Source organism: Sordaria macrospora, chromosome 5 (genome assembly GCF_033870435.1).
Source record: "Sordaria macrospora chromosome 5, complete sequence".
In the NCBI taxonomy this organism is placed as follows: domain Eukaryota; kingdom Fungi; phylum Ascomycota; class Sordariomycetes; order Sordariales; family Sordariaceae; genus Sordaria; species Sordaria macrospora.
This window is the reverse complement of record NC_089375.1, coordinates 1868553-1880698: the sequence shown is the minus strand read 5'-3', so window position 1 is coordinate 1880698 and position 12146 is coordinate 1868553. Positions and strand designations below refer to the sequence as shown.

General features: G+C 53.5%; 3 protein-coding genes across 3 annotated transcripts; all 3 read left to right on the top strand.

Moving 5' to 3' along the window:
* Positions 1-3033: 3033 nt before the first annotated feature.
* Positions 3034-7656, top strand: SMAC4_04199 (uncharacterized protein). Its single transcript, XM_003346719.2, has 7 exons — positions 3034-3908; positions 3983-4186; positions 4248-4330; positions 4404-4583; positions 4645-4737; positions 4797-4953; positions 5008-7656. Exons 1-7 carry the CDS (start codon positions 3764-3766, stop codon positions 6915-6917), a joined length of 2772 nt encoding a protein of 923 aa, XP_003346767.2. The 5' UTR covers positions 3034-3763; the 3' UTR covers positions 6918-7656.
* A 665-nt stretch (positions 7657-8321) lies between these two features.
* On the top strand, positions 8322-10248 carry SMAC4_04198 (60S ribosomal protein uL3). The gene is made up of 6 exons (XM_003346718.2): positions 8322-8395; positions 8639-8717; positions 8847-9003; positions 9062-9085; positions 9157-9806; positions 9862-10248. Exons 1-6 carry the CDS (start codon positions 8383-8385, stop codon positions 10115-10117), a joined length of 1179 nt encoding a protein of 392 aa, XP_003346766.1. The 5' UTR covers positions 8322-8382; the 3' UTR covers positions 10118-10248.
* Positions 10249-10943: 695 nt separating this feature from the next.
* On the top strand, positions 10944-12112 carry SMAC4_04197 (uncharacterized protein). Its single transcript, XM_066090071.1, has 2 exons — positions 10944-11560; positions 11711-12112. The coding sequence occupies exons 1-2, from the start codon at positions 11302-11304 to the stop codon at positions 11959-11961; spliced, it is 510 nt and encodes a 169-aa protein (XP_065947160.1). The 5' UTR covers positions 10944-11301; the 3' UTR covers positions 11962-12112.
* The last annotated feature ends 34 nt before the right edge of the window (positions 12113-12146 follow it).

Sequence of the window (12146 nt, the reverse complement as noted above, 5' to 3'; positions counted from 1 at the left end):
GGAGGGCTGGGGTATCTTTCGGTGGAGGCACACGGGCCGAGAGACTTGAAAGCTTGTTGGCTGGCAACGTTTTGGGGGCACCAGGCCTTGGGAGGAAGAATGAAAGATGATGCAGGCAGTGGCAGAATGGTCACGCTTCTTTGGCGGCTGTTCCCAGCTGCTGCAGGATGCATCGGAACTCCTTTTGTCCAACAAACTCAGACCGCAGAACGGCTCGGGCTGACTGGTGTGCGGGAGTGTGTGTTCGATGGTCGTACCGTGTCGACTCGGAGATCTTGAAAAGGAGGGTGACCAGTGGCCGCCAAGGAAGGACAGAAGCCAAATGATTGCCAAGAAGGCTAGCGAAAAAAAGGAAAAATGGCGTTGTTGCATCACTCCGTACCGCTCGCTCCGGAGACGCCCCCTCCATCTCCTCTCCCTTTGTGGGGTGCGGTGCCCGTCGGTTTTGGGGTGTTTTTGTTTCTTTTTCGACCCTGGCGGGTTTTCTTGGGTTGCTGGGGTTGGGGTGTGGGCCGCTGGGGGGAAGATTCCGTACCTGTTCGTACCGAGTACTTCAACGACCGCCCGACCCTGGAGCATGAGGTCCCTGCGAGGAACGTGTCAGCGCGCCCATTCCCCCCTTCCCGCCGCCGTCAGCGTCAGGCACACCACCACAGAGATTGATTGGAGCAACACAGGCCTTCCATTACCGCATCACTGGACGCCCGTCCAAGCCACCATGCCCACCTGCTGTTGTCGTCCAGGTCGACAGCCACACCGGACACCGCCTAAAGGAGATCATCGCTGGGGCGTCGTTTGGTAGGGCGAGCCCTGAAGGAAGGAGTTGGGACGAAGCGTTCTTGAGCCCATGCGAATGGGGCGACTGGAAAGGGCTGAAGCCATAAATTGGATGTCGGTCGGTTTGGGAGTTGTCAAATGAAAAGTCAGTTCACCGCTCTGGTACGGGACCCGATGAAGGTTGAAGAGGCATAGAGGGACTGAAGAGTGCTTGCCTGTTGGTGCTTGCCAACCGCCATGCACCTGGCTGCAAAGCGAAGTGCCCAAGGGAAATGGAAAGTGCGGGGGAGTTGGAAAACCAAACGGCTCCTGCCGCCAAGTGTCGAGCCTCACTGGACGAGTGGAACACAGGGGCAGCTTCCACTTTGATATTCCCGTCGTAACTGTAAGGTACCGGGGAAACGACAGACATGGAATCTGTGACGGCAGAAAGACGCTAATTAAGGATATTCCGAGTTTTGAAGAAAAAGGGTTTTTTTTTTCATTTTTTTTTTTCATATCTCCTATTGATGTCATCCTCAAGGTGCTCTGCTTGCCAACACTCACCCATGCTGTTGCGCCCATCGGATAGGTTTGCTCGGTACGGTGCCGATTCGCGTAACTGTTTTGCGCGGACGACCTAGAGTTTTGGAAGCTTTGTGGGATGCCTAGGCGGAAGAGTATGAGATGATCGCTAATGGAATGGGCTCAAGTTGTTCGATCTACGCGCGGGCGCGTACCACAAACACCAGGCACACGTTGTCAAAAGACCTCGTCGACGCTCTTTTCCCTTTGAATGGGATTGAGGGTGGATTTGCAAAATCACATGCAAAGTGTCTGTTGGTTGGATACCGATGAATTCTAGGCAGTTTTAAATACTCACCTATTGTCATCTCTTCTTTATCAGAGTAGCACGTGTCCGTTTTCCTACATCAAGATGTGAGTAATGCCCGACTACCTACTTGTGGTATAAGGATAATATGTGGACACTCCCAAATGGGATTGCTAAAGATGGAGGATCATCAAAGTTGGGAAAACTTGTTGTTTCTGTTGGGCAAACTGGAGTCCAAGCTAACTGACAATCTCCCTCAAGTTTCCCGTCAAACAAAGAAAGCCATTCAGACGAAGACAATGGGCAAATGCCGTAGTTTCATTGATTCGTCGTGTGGTGCCCATGTGGTTTATTTTCTTCCTCGGAATTCCCTCGGCACCAAGGTAAGTGATGGTGCTTTATTGTTCATGTCATAGCACATACAAGCCTGTGCATCCGATGCTGCGTACGGATATATCAAGAATAATTGTTGCATGGCAGTGAATGCAAGCAAGTGTGGATGTTGGAGATCGGGAATCAAGAGACATCCGACGCAAAAAAAGGGCGAGGCACGCGCATGCAAAGCGCTTGAAATATCTTGTCGTCTCTTGTGAAGAGGTCGAAGTCCAGTCAGTTGCAGAGTACATATCTCCCCGGTATGCCCCTGCGTATACGCCTCTGCTCCTTCCGCTCATCCATCCTGAAACCAGACGGCATAACTTGTGTGCAATGACTCTTTACATACTGCCGTAGATGCTGGTGAGCCAATAGGTAGTATGAGATTTGAAATCCGACTTCTAAGACGGTGGGAGGCGTACGGACTGCAGTCACGGTCTCTGGGGCTTCTTCGTCTCGACGGGATCTGGGAGTTGCTCTCTCGGTCGTGGACCAGGCACCAGGGGCACCTCCCCTTACCCAGACCCCTCACTTAACTTACAGGTAGACGGGACTCTAATGTCAAGAACTCTATCCCATCTTCCTGTACTATCAGAGCTCTATCATGCTTTTGCTGCCCTGGGTGCTATCTCTTAACAGCCTCTAGGCGTGATATTGCCTCACTGCTGCCTCCTCCCCGTCCTCATCCATAGTGGTGTGGCCTCGACCAGCCGCACTACAAGGGTCAAGAGTCCAAAGAGGCCCGTGCTCGCTTCAAGTACCCCGGTACACCACCGCAACATCCCTGTGCCCACCTCGCCCCGCTCCCTCCAATGTACCGCAACCTGCCACGACCTGCCTGTGCCGCCAGGCCCTTGTGCAGCGCGTGTGGGTCAATTCTCTTGGCACGCCGTATGACATGCGGCACCAAGCGGAACCGGGAGCAAATTCCAAACTTACCTAGCCAAAAGTACGTACACTATGCTGTGGGTTAGGGGAGTTTGCAAAAGTGGTCAGAACTCCCCGTCCAGCGAATCGAGCTGCTTCCTGGCCGCCTTCCCCATTGCCTTTAGATCGCCTCTTCCCCAGCCAATTTTCCCCTTCCCCCTTCCCCTTCTTTTTCTCCCGTCTCCTGCCATCGCCTGCATCGCGCACGACGGATTTTGCTGCGAGGCCTGCCCAACGCGCAAACCACGACTTTGGACCTGATTCCATCCCAACTCAACCGGTGTACCGCCAAAACCAGCCAGCCATTGCCGCGAGCAATATTTCCGCATTGCTCGTCTAATCCAAATTTCCATCCGGAAAAGACAGCACGCCGTCGCCATTCCGACCTCGGTAGCTCTGGCGGATCTTGTCCAACTATAAGAAAGCTGCTGCAGGCCATCTCCTCGCATTTTTTCGCAATCATCTATTCTCGGTTTTATATTTTTAACAAGCGCATTCGCCCCACAACATACAAGAACCGGGCAATTCATCATCACCACCATTGCTGACGCCGTCGCTACGTGTCGCTGTGGTCCACCAGCCGCCTAAAGAATAGAAACACCTTTGGCACAGTCATCGCGACTGCGCTTTTTGACGGCCCCTGACACCACCCCGCTACCTAGTACAATATCGTCCCCGTAGCGTCTCCGGGAACAGCTGCATGGGATACCAAGGCCATTGCTAGGTATCGCCTTGTGAAACTTTAAAAATCTACTTGTTGGGTTGGGTCGGTAGCGCTGCACTGGCATCCGTCCCAGCCTCTCCCAATTCCTTAAAGTCCATCGAGGAGCAATACGCCATCCGCGCGCTACAAAGTTCTGCAGCATCGCCAATATGGCAAACCACCATCCCTCCCCTCCGATGCAGATGCAAATGCATCATGGTCCTCCCGGACCCCCAGGCCCGCCGCCGCCGCCTACATGGAATCAACAACGACAGGCCTTCATGAATTTGACCGAGAACGTCTGGATAGGAATTGGTATGTGCTTCCCATGGCCCTGCTGGCCACATCTGTTGTCTTTTTTGCACAATTCTAATAGCAAATCATGGTAGGTTCCGTGTCCGAGCTCATGGGGAACCACAACGAGGCACTAGAGGCTTATGAGAGGGCTCTTGCCGCCAATCCCAACTCTGTGGCTGCCATGAATTCCGCCAGCCTCGTCCTCAGAACGCGCGAGGATTTTCCCAAGGCGTCGGATTATCTGCAGAGAATCCTTAAGATCGAGCCTACAAACGGCGAAGCTTGGGGCAGCCTCGGTAAGTAGCCCGCGCACCACAGCTATCTAGATATACCGAGGGTCTAACATTTGCTGTGTAGGGCATTGCTACCTTATGATGGAAGATCTCCAGCAAGCTTACGCTGCATACCAAGCGGCCTTGGTTAACCTTCCTAACCCGAAGGTGAGTGCTTTCGTACCTGTTTGCATGCCTCTTTTCAGAATTGATAACAGGTGGGCTAACTGTCTGACTGCAGGAACCGAGGCTTTGGTATGGCATCGGTATTCTTTATGATCGCTATGGCTCTTTGGACCATGCCGAAGAGGCATTCTCGCAGGTTATGGCCATGGACCCCAACTTTGATAAGGCTCATGAGATATACTTCCGCCTCGGTATAATCTACAAGCAGCAACACAAATACCAGCAGTCGCTTGATGTAAGTTGACAACATAGGCTTGATCAGATCGGCATGGGGCAGCTAGCTTACTTGTCCACAGTGCTTTAGATACATTGTCAACTCCCCTCCTACTCCTTTGACCGAAGAGGACATCTGGTTCCAAATTGGCCACGTCCACGAACAGCAAAAAGACGTAAGTCAACCATGCATTTCCACTTGGTTTACATCTACTTGATCCTAACGTTGTGACAGTATGATGGTGCCAAGCAAGCCTACGAACGGGTGCTGCAACGTGACCCGAAGCACGCAAAGGTCCTTCAGCAGTTGGGTTGGCTGCATCACCAACAGAGCAATTCAGTCGCCAGCCAGGAAAAGGCCATCGAGTATCTGAATCAGTCCGTTGCGGCGGGTAAGTTTCAGCCCATTCTGCTCCTTCATGCACCTAGGCTAACATATGTATCAGACCAAACCGATGCCCAAAGCTGGTATTTGCTCGGCCGTTGCTACATGCAACTTCAAAAGTACCCCAAGGCTTACGAGGCGTATCAGCAAGCCGTCTACCGCGATGGCAGGAATCCCACCTTCTGGTGCTCGATTGGTGTGCTATACTACCAGATCAATCAGTATCGTGACGCCTTGGATGCCTACTCAAGGGCCATCAGACTCAACCCCTTTATCTCAGAGGTTTGGTATGACCTTGGCACCTTGTATGAGTCTTGCAACAACCAGATCAGCGATGCTCTGGATGCTTATCAACGTGCCGCCGAACTGGATCCCAACAACCCGCACATTAAAACCAGATTGCAGCTGCTCCGAAATGGGCAAGCTAACGGCGGCGCACCCCCGGGAGCAGTCCCGATGCCCACCGATATTCATCCCCAGACGTACAATGCATCCGGTGCTGTTGGTCCTCCAGGCCCTCAGTGGGCGGGCTCGGGCTCAGGCCAGCCTCCTCATCAACCGCCTCAGCCAATGCACAACGGTGGCCCTAGTGGCCCGGGACAAGGGCCTAACTCGTGGAGCGGTAGAATCTCCGACATCAACCCTCCTCCCCAGCCGCCGAACCCATATGCCTCAGGTCAAGACCGGGAGCCCTTTCGTGGTCCCGCTCCGCCGCTTCCCAGACAGCCCAGCCCGCGACAGGAGCAGCAAATGAGGCCTTACCAGGAGGCCAACAGGGCGCCCGAACCGCTCAGACGTGGAGCTACCCCTCCCCAGGCTCATTACGCTCCTCCACCCCCTCCACCTCCTCCGCAACAACCGCACCAGCAGCACCCGCAGCAACAGCACCAGCAAGGGCCTCAACCTCCTAGGGAAGGTGGCAGTGGAACTAGAGTGAGGAATCCGAACTACCCCGGTAATCCCCAGGCCGTGCTCCCTTCCAATTCCGGCCCCGGCCCCAACGGTCCTCCTCCTCCAAACGCAATGATGCATTTTAACAACAGTCCGAGGACGGATGGCCCGGGAAGACCACCCCATATGCACGAGAACCGCATGCCATCTCCCAAGTCAGCCTATCCTCAGCATCAGCCACCTTATCCTCCGCATGGTGAGCAGGGCGGTCCTGGTGGCCCTGAGCAGGGCCCTCCTCACCCCCCTCAGCCAGGCATGGCCGGTGAGCCTCCTCATCAGAGGGAGCATGATCCTCGCCCTTCTTCGGTTGGTCCCAAGAGAATGCGTGAGTGGGAAGATGAACGGGAGGTGAAGAAGCCTGCAACGGAGGAGTCTCGTGCTCGTATGGATGACCATAGGCATCGCCGCCCCTCGATGAGCCCTCCTCGAATGGAGCCACCCTATGCTCGCCGCAACTCGTCGGAGGCTCGTCGCTTCGATGAGCGCCGCATGGAAGATTCCCGTAGGGTTGATGAACAGCGCCGGGTTGAGGAACAGCGTCGCATGGAGGAGATGCGCCGGGCTGAGGAGCAACGGCACCAAAATGAGGGATACCACCCTTCGGAGGCCGCTCACCATCCCCAGTCTCACTCTGCCTCTGCCCATTTGCCACCGATGCAGCAAGGTCCGGCACCGATGCAGAACCTCATCCACGAGCAGGGCCACGGACCCCAGCAGCAAGGCCCCGGACCTCAACAGCAAGGCCCAGGCCCAGCCCATCAGCCCGCCCCCGAAGACCGACGGATGGATCATCCTCCGGCCCAGCACCCCCCTGTCGTCAATGAGCCTGAGCGTGCGGCCCGTAAAATGGATGTTGACGAGGACTATGACGATAGCGGAGAGGAGGATAAGAAGGGCGGTATTCTTCCCGGTCCTTCGTCCGGATCCGGTCCTGCAGCAAACGAGCGGGATTCTAAGAACGGCCCCTCGACGAGCGGTAGCTTCAACGGCATCATGGGGCAAAAGTCGGAAAGCAACTGATTACGTCATTTGTCATGTATTCGGGGCTTCTGCGTGAGAGACAAGACCCGGTCGGAGTATTTGCTTGAGATGCGACAGAGGCAGGAGAAACCAGAAATCTTGTGGATATCATGAGAGTTTTCTTTGTCGGTGGGGATTTACGTTGCCTTGTTTGTTTCAAGTAGTCCAAGACCGTAGACTACCATATCACACATATGGATGACGGAGACAGAAGGGCCTATGAAGCTCAAAACCTCATGGGCACGAACTGCCCGGTCTTACTACGTTCTGACCGACTAGTAAGGGATGAGGAGCGAGAGGAAGGAGGGGAATTCGATGTACATACACTGTTATGACTTGTGTTTGGAATAGAAGCGTGTGTATGTCATTTGTTGGAAAGTCGATAGCGAGAAGGGAGTGGGAATATCCTTCAAGAGGCGGGAGCGAACTCGCTGCGTTGCCATAGAGGCTAGTTAGAGAACATGATTACGACTGTTGTTATACTGTTCAAATCGGAATCGAAAGGTCGTGATGATTGACCGTACGGGACATGGTGTTGTTGAAATGCTTGAAAGGCACATCGGCCTGAAGGGTCAAGGAGATGGAATCCAATGCCTTCCTGGTTGTTCCCTGCAGTCAACACGCCTTTGACCATGCCTGCATACCAGCCTTGTTACGATTGTCACAAGCCAGCCCACGTGTCTCGTGGTTAGGACGCTGTTATCCATGCCTTTGCCCACAACATAGAGTCGTAGAGTGGTCCAACAGATGACAACTTTTACGTTGTCGTCCTGGATCGGAGAAGCACCTGGAAACCCCGAGAAATGGTGATGTCTGATCCCACAATGCTACTCGACCTTCGGAATCACCAGAGCTTGATCTTGTTGACACCGTGGGCGTTGACGACAAACTCAGAGAATCAGCAGTCCTGCGATCAAGACGAACTTATGCGGAGGCACAACGGAGGTTCGGCTCAACACACGGAGGAACGTTTCTGCCAGACTGAATCAATAGGTGGTAAAGTAAATATGAGGAGAAGGGCAAGATGTATTGAATCTTAAATGTTATCAGTGGACTATGTCTTACGAAGACGGCGACCATGACGAACTTATACACAGGAGTCGTCCACGTCACGTTCTACCATATCAACAGGACTTTACCTTGTCATCAGTGTGCGACTAGTGAACGGTACGCGAAGCTGACTAAGTGTACCAGGCTGCTTCTGTGGGGTGGAATGGTCTGGTCTTGGCTGGGCATCACTAATTGGCTGGGCGGCCTCGAGGAGAACAGGAAGGCGGACAGGGCACGCGCAAAAGTTAGGGCTCCGCTACAATTGGGGCCCGTGCACGGTCCAATCCACACCACTCACACAAAATTTTGGGTGGTCCAATTTCCCTGGCGATACTTCTTGATTTTTGTTTTCGCGGTAGTGAACTTTTTCCCACTCGACCATCAACAACCCGGGTACTTGGGATCATCAGCAGTCATGTCTCACCGTAGTAAGTAACGCCTCGTCGTCGTCGTCGTCGTCGCCAACAGAAACAGACATGGTCATTGTCGATTTCGCCCACGCAATCCCGAATTCGAAAGAACGATGGAGCAGCTTTTCCCGAGAGACGGTCGTCGCGATATCGAAAATTTTCGACTTTTTGGCGACTGGATTTTGGGAGCTTGCGTGATCGCGACTTGGACATGGACTTCATGGCAACCTGAACGTCCGTTATGCTGACTCGATGCTTCAGAGTACGAGGCTCCCCGCCACGGTTCGCTGGCCTACCTTCCCCGCAAGCGCGCGGCCCGCCACAGGGGAAAGGTCAAGTCGTAAGTCAAGCTCATCATCTTCTGGTACTATCGACAGCACTATCGCCATCAGTTTGAATCTTGCGATTGGAACTTGGGGGCAATAGCGTTTGCGAACAGACAGGCTGACCAGTTGCTCGTTTACAACAGGTTCCCTAAGGATGATGCCAAGAAGCCCGTCCACCTTACCGCCGCCATGGGCTACAAGGCTGGCATGACCACCATCGTCCGCGACATGGACCGCCCCGGCGCCAAGGCTCACAAGAAGGAGGTCGTTGAGGCTGTGACCATCATTGATACCCCTCCTGTACGTACAACGCAGCCCGCTTGGCTCTTTTTGTGTCAATGGCTAACATCTCTTGCAGATGATCGTTGTGGGTCTGGTCGGCGTAAGTCTTTGATCCTGTCCAGCTGCCGTTTATGGCCTACCGCGACCGTGTGAATCTAACCCCGATATTAGTACATCGAGACTCCCCGCGGTCTCCGCTCCCTCACCACCGTCTGGGCTGAGCACTTGTCCGACGAGGTCAAGCGTCGCTTCTACAAGAACTGGTACAAGTCCAAGAAGAAGGCCTTCACCAAGTACGTCAAGAAGCACTCCGACAACAACGGTGCCGCCATCACCCGCGAGCTCGAGCGCATCAAGAAGTACTGCACCGTCGTCCGTGTTCTTGCCCACACCCAGATCCGCAAGACTCCCCTCAAGCAGAAGAAGGCCCACCTTATGGAGATCCAGATCAACGGTGGCTCCATCGCCGACAAGGTCGAGTTCGGCCACGGCCTCTTCGAGAAGCCCGTCTCCATCGACTCCATCTTCGAGAAGGACGAGGTTATCGACGTCATTGCCGTCACCAAGGGTCACGGTTTCACCGGTGTCACCGCTCGTTGGGGCACCAAGAAGCTTCCTCGCAAGACTCACAAGGGTCTCCGCAAGGTCGCTTGTATCGGTGCTTGGCATCCTTCCCACGTCCAGTGGACTGTTGCCCGCGCTGGTCAGGCCGGTTACCACCACCGTACCTCGGTCAACCACAAGATCTACCGCATTGGCAAGGCCGGTGCTGAGGATTCTGCTGCCACCGAGGTCGATGTCACCAAGAAGAAGATCACCCCGTACGTATTCCCACATGTTGTCAAGGCGAAGAACGCAAAACTAACTCTTATCCAGCATGGGTGGCTTCGTCCGCTACGGCGAGATCAACAACGACTTCGTCATGGTCAAGGGCTCCGTTCCCGGTGTCAAGAAGAGAGTCATGACTCTCCGCAAGTCCATGTTCATCCACACCTCCCGCAAGGCCCTCGAGAAGGTCGAGCTCAAGTGGATCGACACCTCCTCGGAGTTCGGTCATGGTGCTTTCCAGACCCCTGCCGAGAAGAAGCAGTACCAGGGTACCCTCAAGAAGGATCTCGCTGCCAGCTCGTAAATTGGCTGCTGCAGTTGATTTCCTTGTTCCTTGGGTTGCATTGGTGTCAAGGTTTTTTCGTTGCTCTTTCGGGTCAGGTTCGGGAATTGGGACTATACCTAGCATTTACGGCTTAATAAAAAGCTGTTGAAGAACAATGAAACGTTGATCCCATGTACTGTCAAAGAGTATCTTGTTTCGAATTCAAATGTGATATGATGTGGACTCGTGAATATTTCTCGCTTTGGCATGGATTTTGATGGACAGTTCTTAGTGAGATTTGTCTGAGGACGACATGCTCAAGCATTCCTTGTGATATCTGCGTTCGGCTGCTTTGCCTCTGACTAGATGAACAAACGGTCAACTGTACTACATCTACCCAATCTCATCCTTGAATCAAGCCTGCTTTCGATCTTCCCATTGTCAGTTTGGCTGTGATGGAAACTGCTCGTCTTTGTTCTGCCAAGTGTTCATCGACTTCCTACCTCGCGCACTTCGACTGCCTCGGTGCCCTCTATGTTTTTTGGTTGCCTTCTTCAGCACCTTCAAGTGCTCATGCAACCAGTTTAGACCTCCTTCTCTTCCCTCAGTGGTCTCCGAGTTCTCACGGCGTCCACGGATGTTGTTGAGTCTTCAACATCAAAGCCTGATCGACCTCAACCAGCCGGCCGACATCTTATTGGTTGGTTCCACCCCGCTCTTAGCCCAATGTCCGATCCACCATTCCTAATTGGTTTTCAGCTACTGCAGGTTACATCATCGGACCCTTCGTTCGTTGGTTGCGCATCCCACCGGCCACACAGCCTACCTGACCGATCTGATTGTCATCGTCGTCGTCCCTTCCTTCCGCGCATCCCTCCTCCAAACAACACACACAACTATGGTCTGAACTCTTCCCCGAACCTGACCCTTACTCAGTTATTTCTAGTCGCTTCTTCTTGAATCCGACCAAATTCCTCGAAGAACAACAAAAGCTAATACCAGCTCGTTCTCGAACATCACAGACATCCGCTGGATTGTTTATCTCTCGGTCAACATCCGCCTCGGCTTCTGCTTCTACGCTTCTTCGACTACAAAGACCAGCTGCTCAACGACTCCTCGCAGTCCCGATCTTGCGCGCCACCACTGCTACACATATCGCATCATTAACATCTACTCTTCCGACTACTGCCACCAAGCGCACATTAACTACCACGACATCAAAAATGGCCTCAGACGATTCCTACATGGCCTTCCTCAACAAAGCCAACGAGGATCCCAGCGTCGGCTACCCGCGCGACCGTCCGGACCCGGCCACGCAAAAAGTTGGCGGAAACGGGTTCAAGACGCGCGATGAGGACGTTGATCTTCCGAGCCCGATCGCCAAGTTGTTGGATAAGGGGGATAAGTTCTATGTTAGCGATGCGGATGAGCCGTTTGAGGGGGTTGCGCTTAAGTATGGCGGGGGAAGTTTGCCTGATGAAGGTTAGTGATACTCTATTCCTGGAGAGTGATGATGGGTGGTGAAGGGTGTGAACGGTAAAATGAGAAGGGAGGGAAGGTGGGAAGAGGACGACGAGCGGAACGGACAGAAAACGGATGGGGAAACAGATGCTGACCATAATGAAAACACAGAAAAATTCGCTTCCCTAATCAACCACCCCTCCCCCGCCGATGCCGAGATCGAGATCTCCGATCCTATCGACTGGGACCGCAACGGGGATTACACCGACCTGATCGACGCGGTGACGGAAGCGAGCGAGGGAAAGACCGTGATGGTGTACCGCGTTAAGAAGGACAGCGTGAGGGTGGAATACTGGGTTGTTAGCGTAAGCCCTGATGGGAAGCTGCTGGTTGGTGTTAGGGCTTTGGCTGTTGAGAGCTAAATGGATTCTAGAGTAAGGGAAGGAGAGTATGATGGATATTGGGGATATTTGAATGGGAGGATGGAAGTTACGCAGGTCTGACGATGTTGGTAGATGAGGGATGTTACGATGATGATACCACGGTAGCAATGAACCTATTTTCTTTTCCTTACCTTTTTCTCAATGCCTTGTGCTTTACTCGCCCG

Coding starts and splice junctions, on each gene's coding strand:
- SMAC4_04199 (XM_003346719.2), top strand. CDS start 3,764: ATGGCAAACCACCATCCCTCCCCTCCGATGCAGATGCAAATGCATCAT. Junction 4,584..4,644: donor AATACCAGCAGTCGCTTGAT/GTAAGTTGACAA, acceptor ACTTGTCCACAG/TGCTTTAGATACATTGTCAA. Junction 4,954..5,007: donor GAATCAGTCCGTTGCGGCGG/GTAAGTTTCAGC, acceptor CATATGTATCAG/ACCAAACCGATGCCCAAAGC.
- SMAC4_04198 (XM_003346718.2), top strand. Junction 8,718..8,846: donor CACAGGGGAAAGGTCAAGTC/GTAAGTCAAGCT, acceptor CGTTTACAACAG/GTTCCCTAAGGATGATGCCA. Junction 9,807..9,861: donor ACCAAGAAGAAGATCACCCC/GTACGTATTCCC, acceptor ACTCTTATCCAG/CATGGGTGGCTTCGTCCGCT.
- SMAC4_04197 (XM_066090071.1), top strand. CDS start 11,302: ATGGCCTCAGACGATTCCTACATGGCCTTCCTCAACAAAGCCAACGAG. Junction 11,561..11,710: donor GGGAAGTTTGCCTGATGAAG/GTTAGTGATACT, acceptor ATGAAAACACAG/AAAAATTCGCTTCCCTAATC.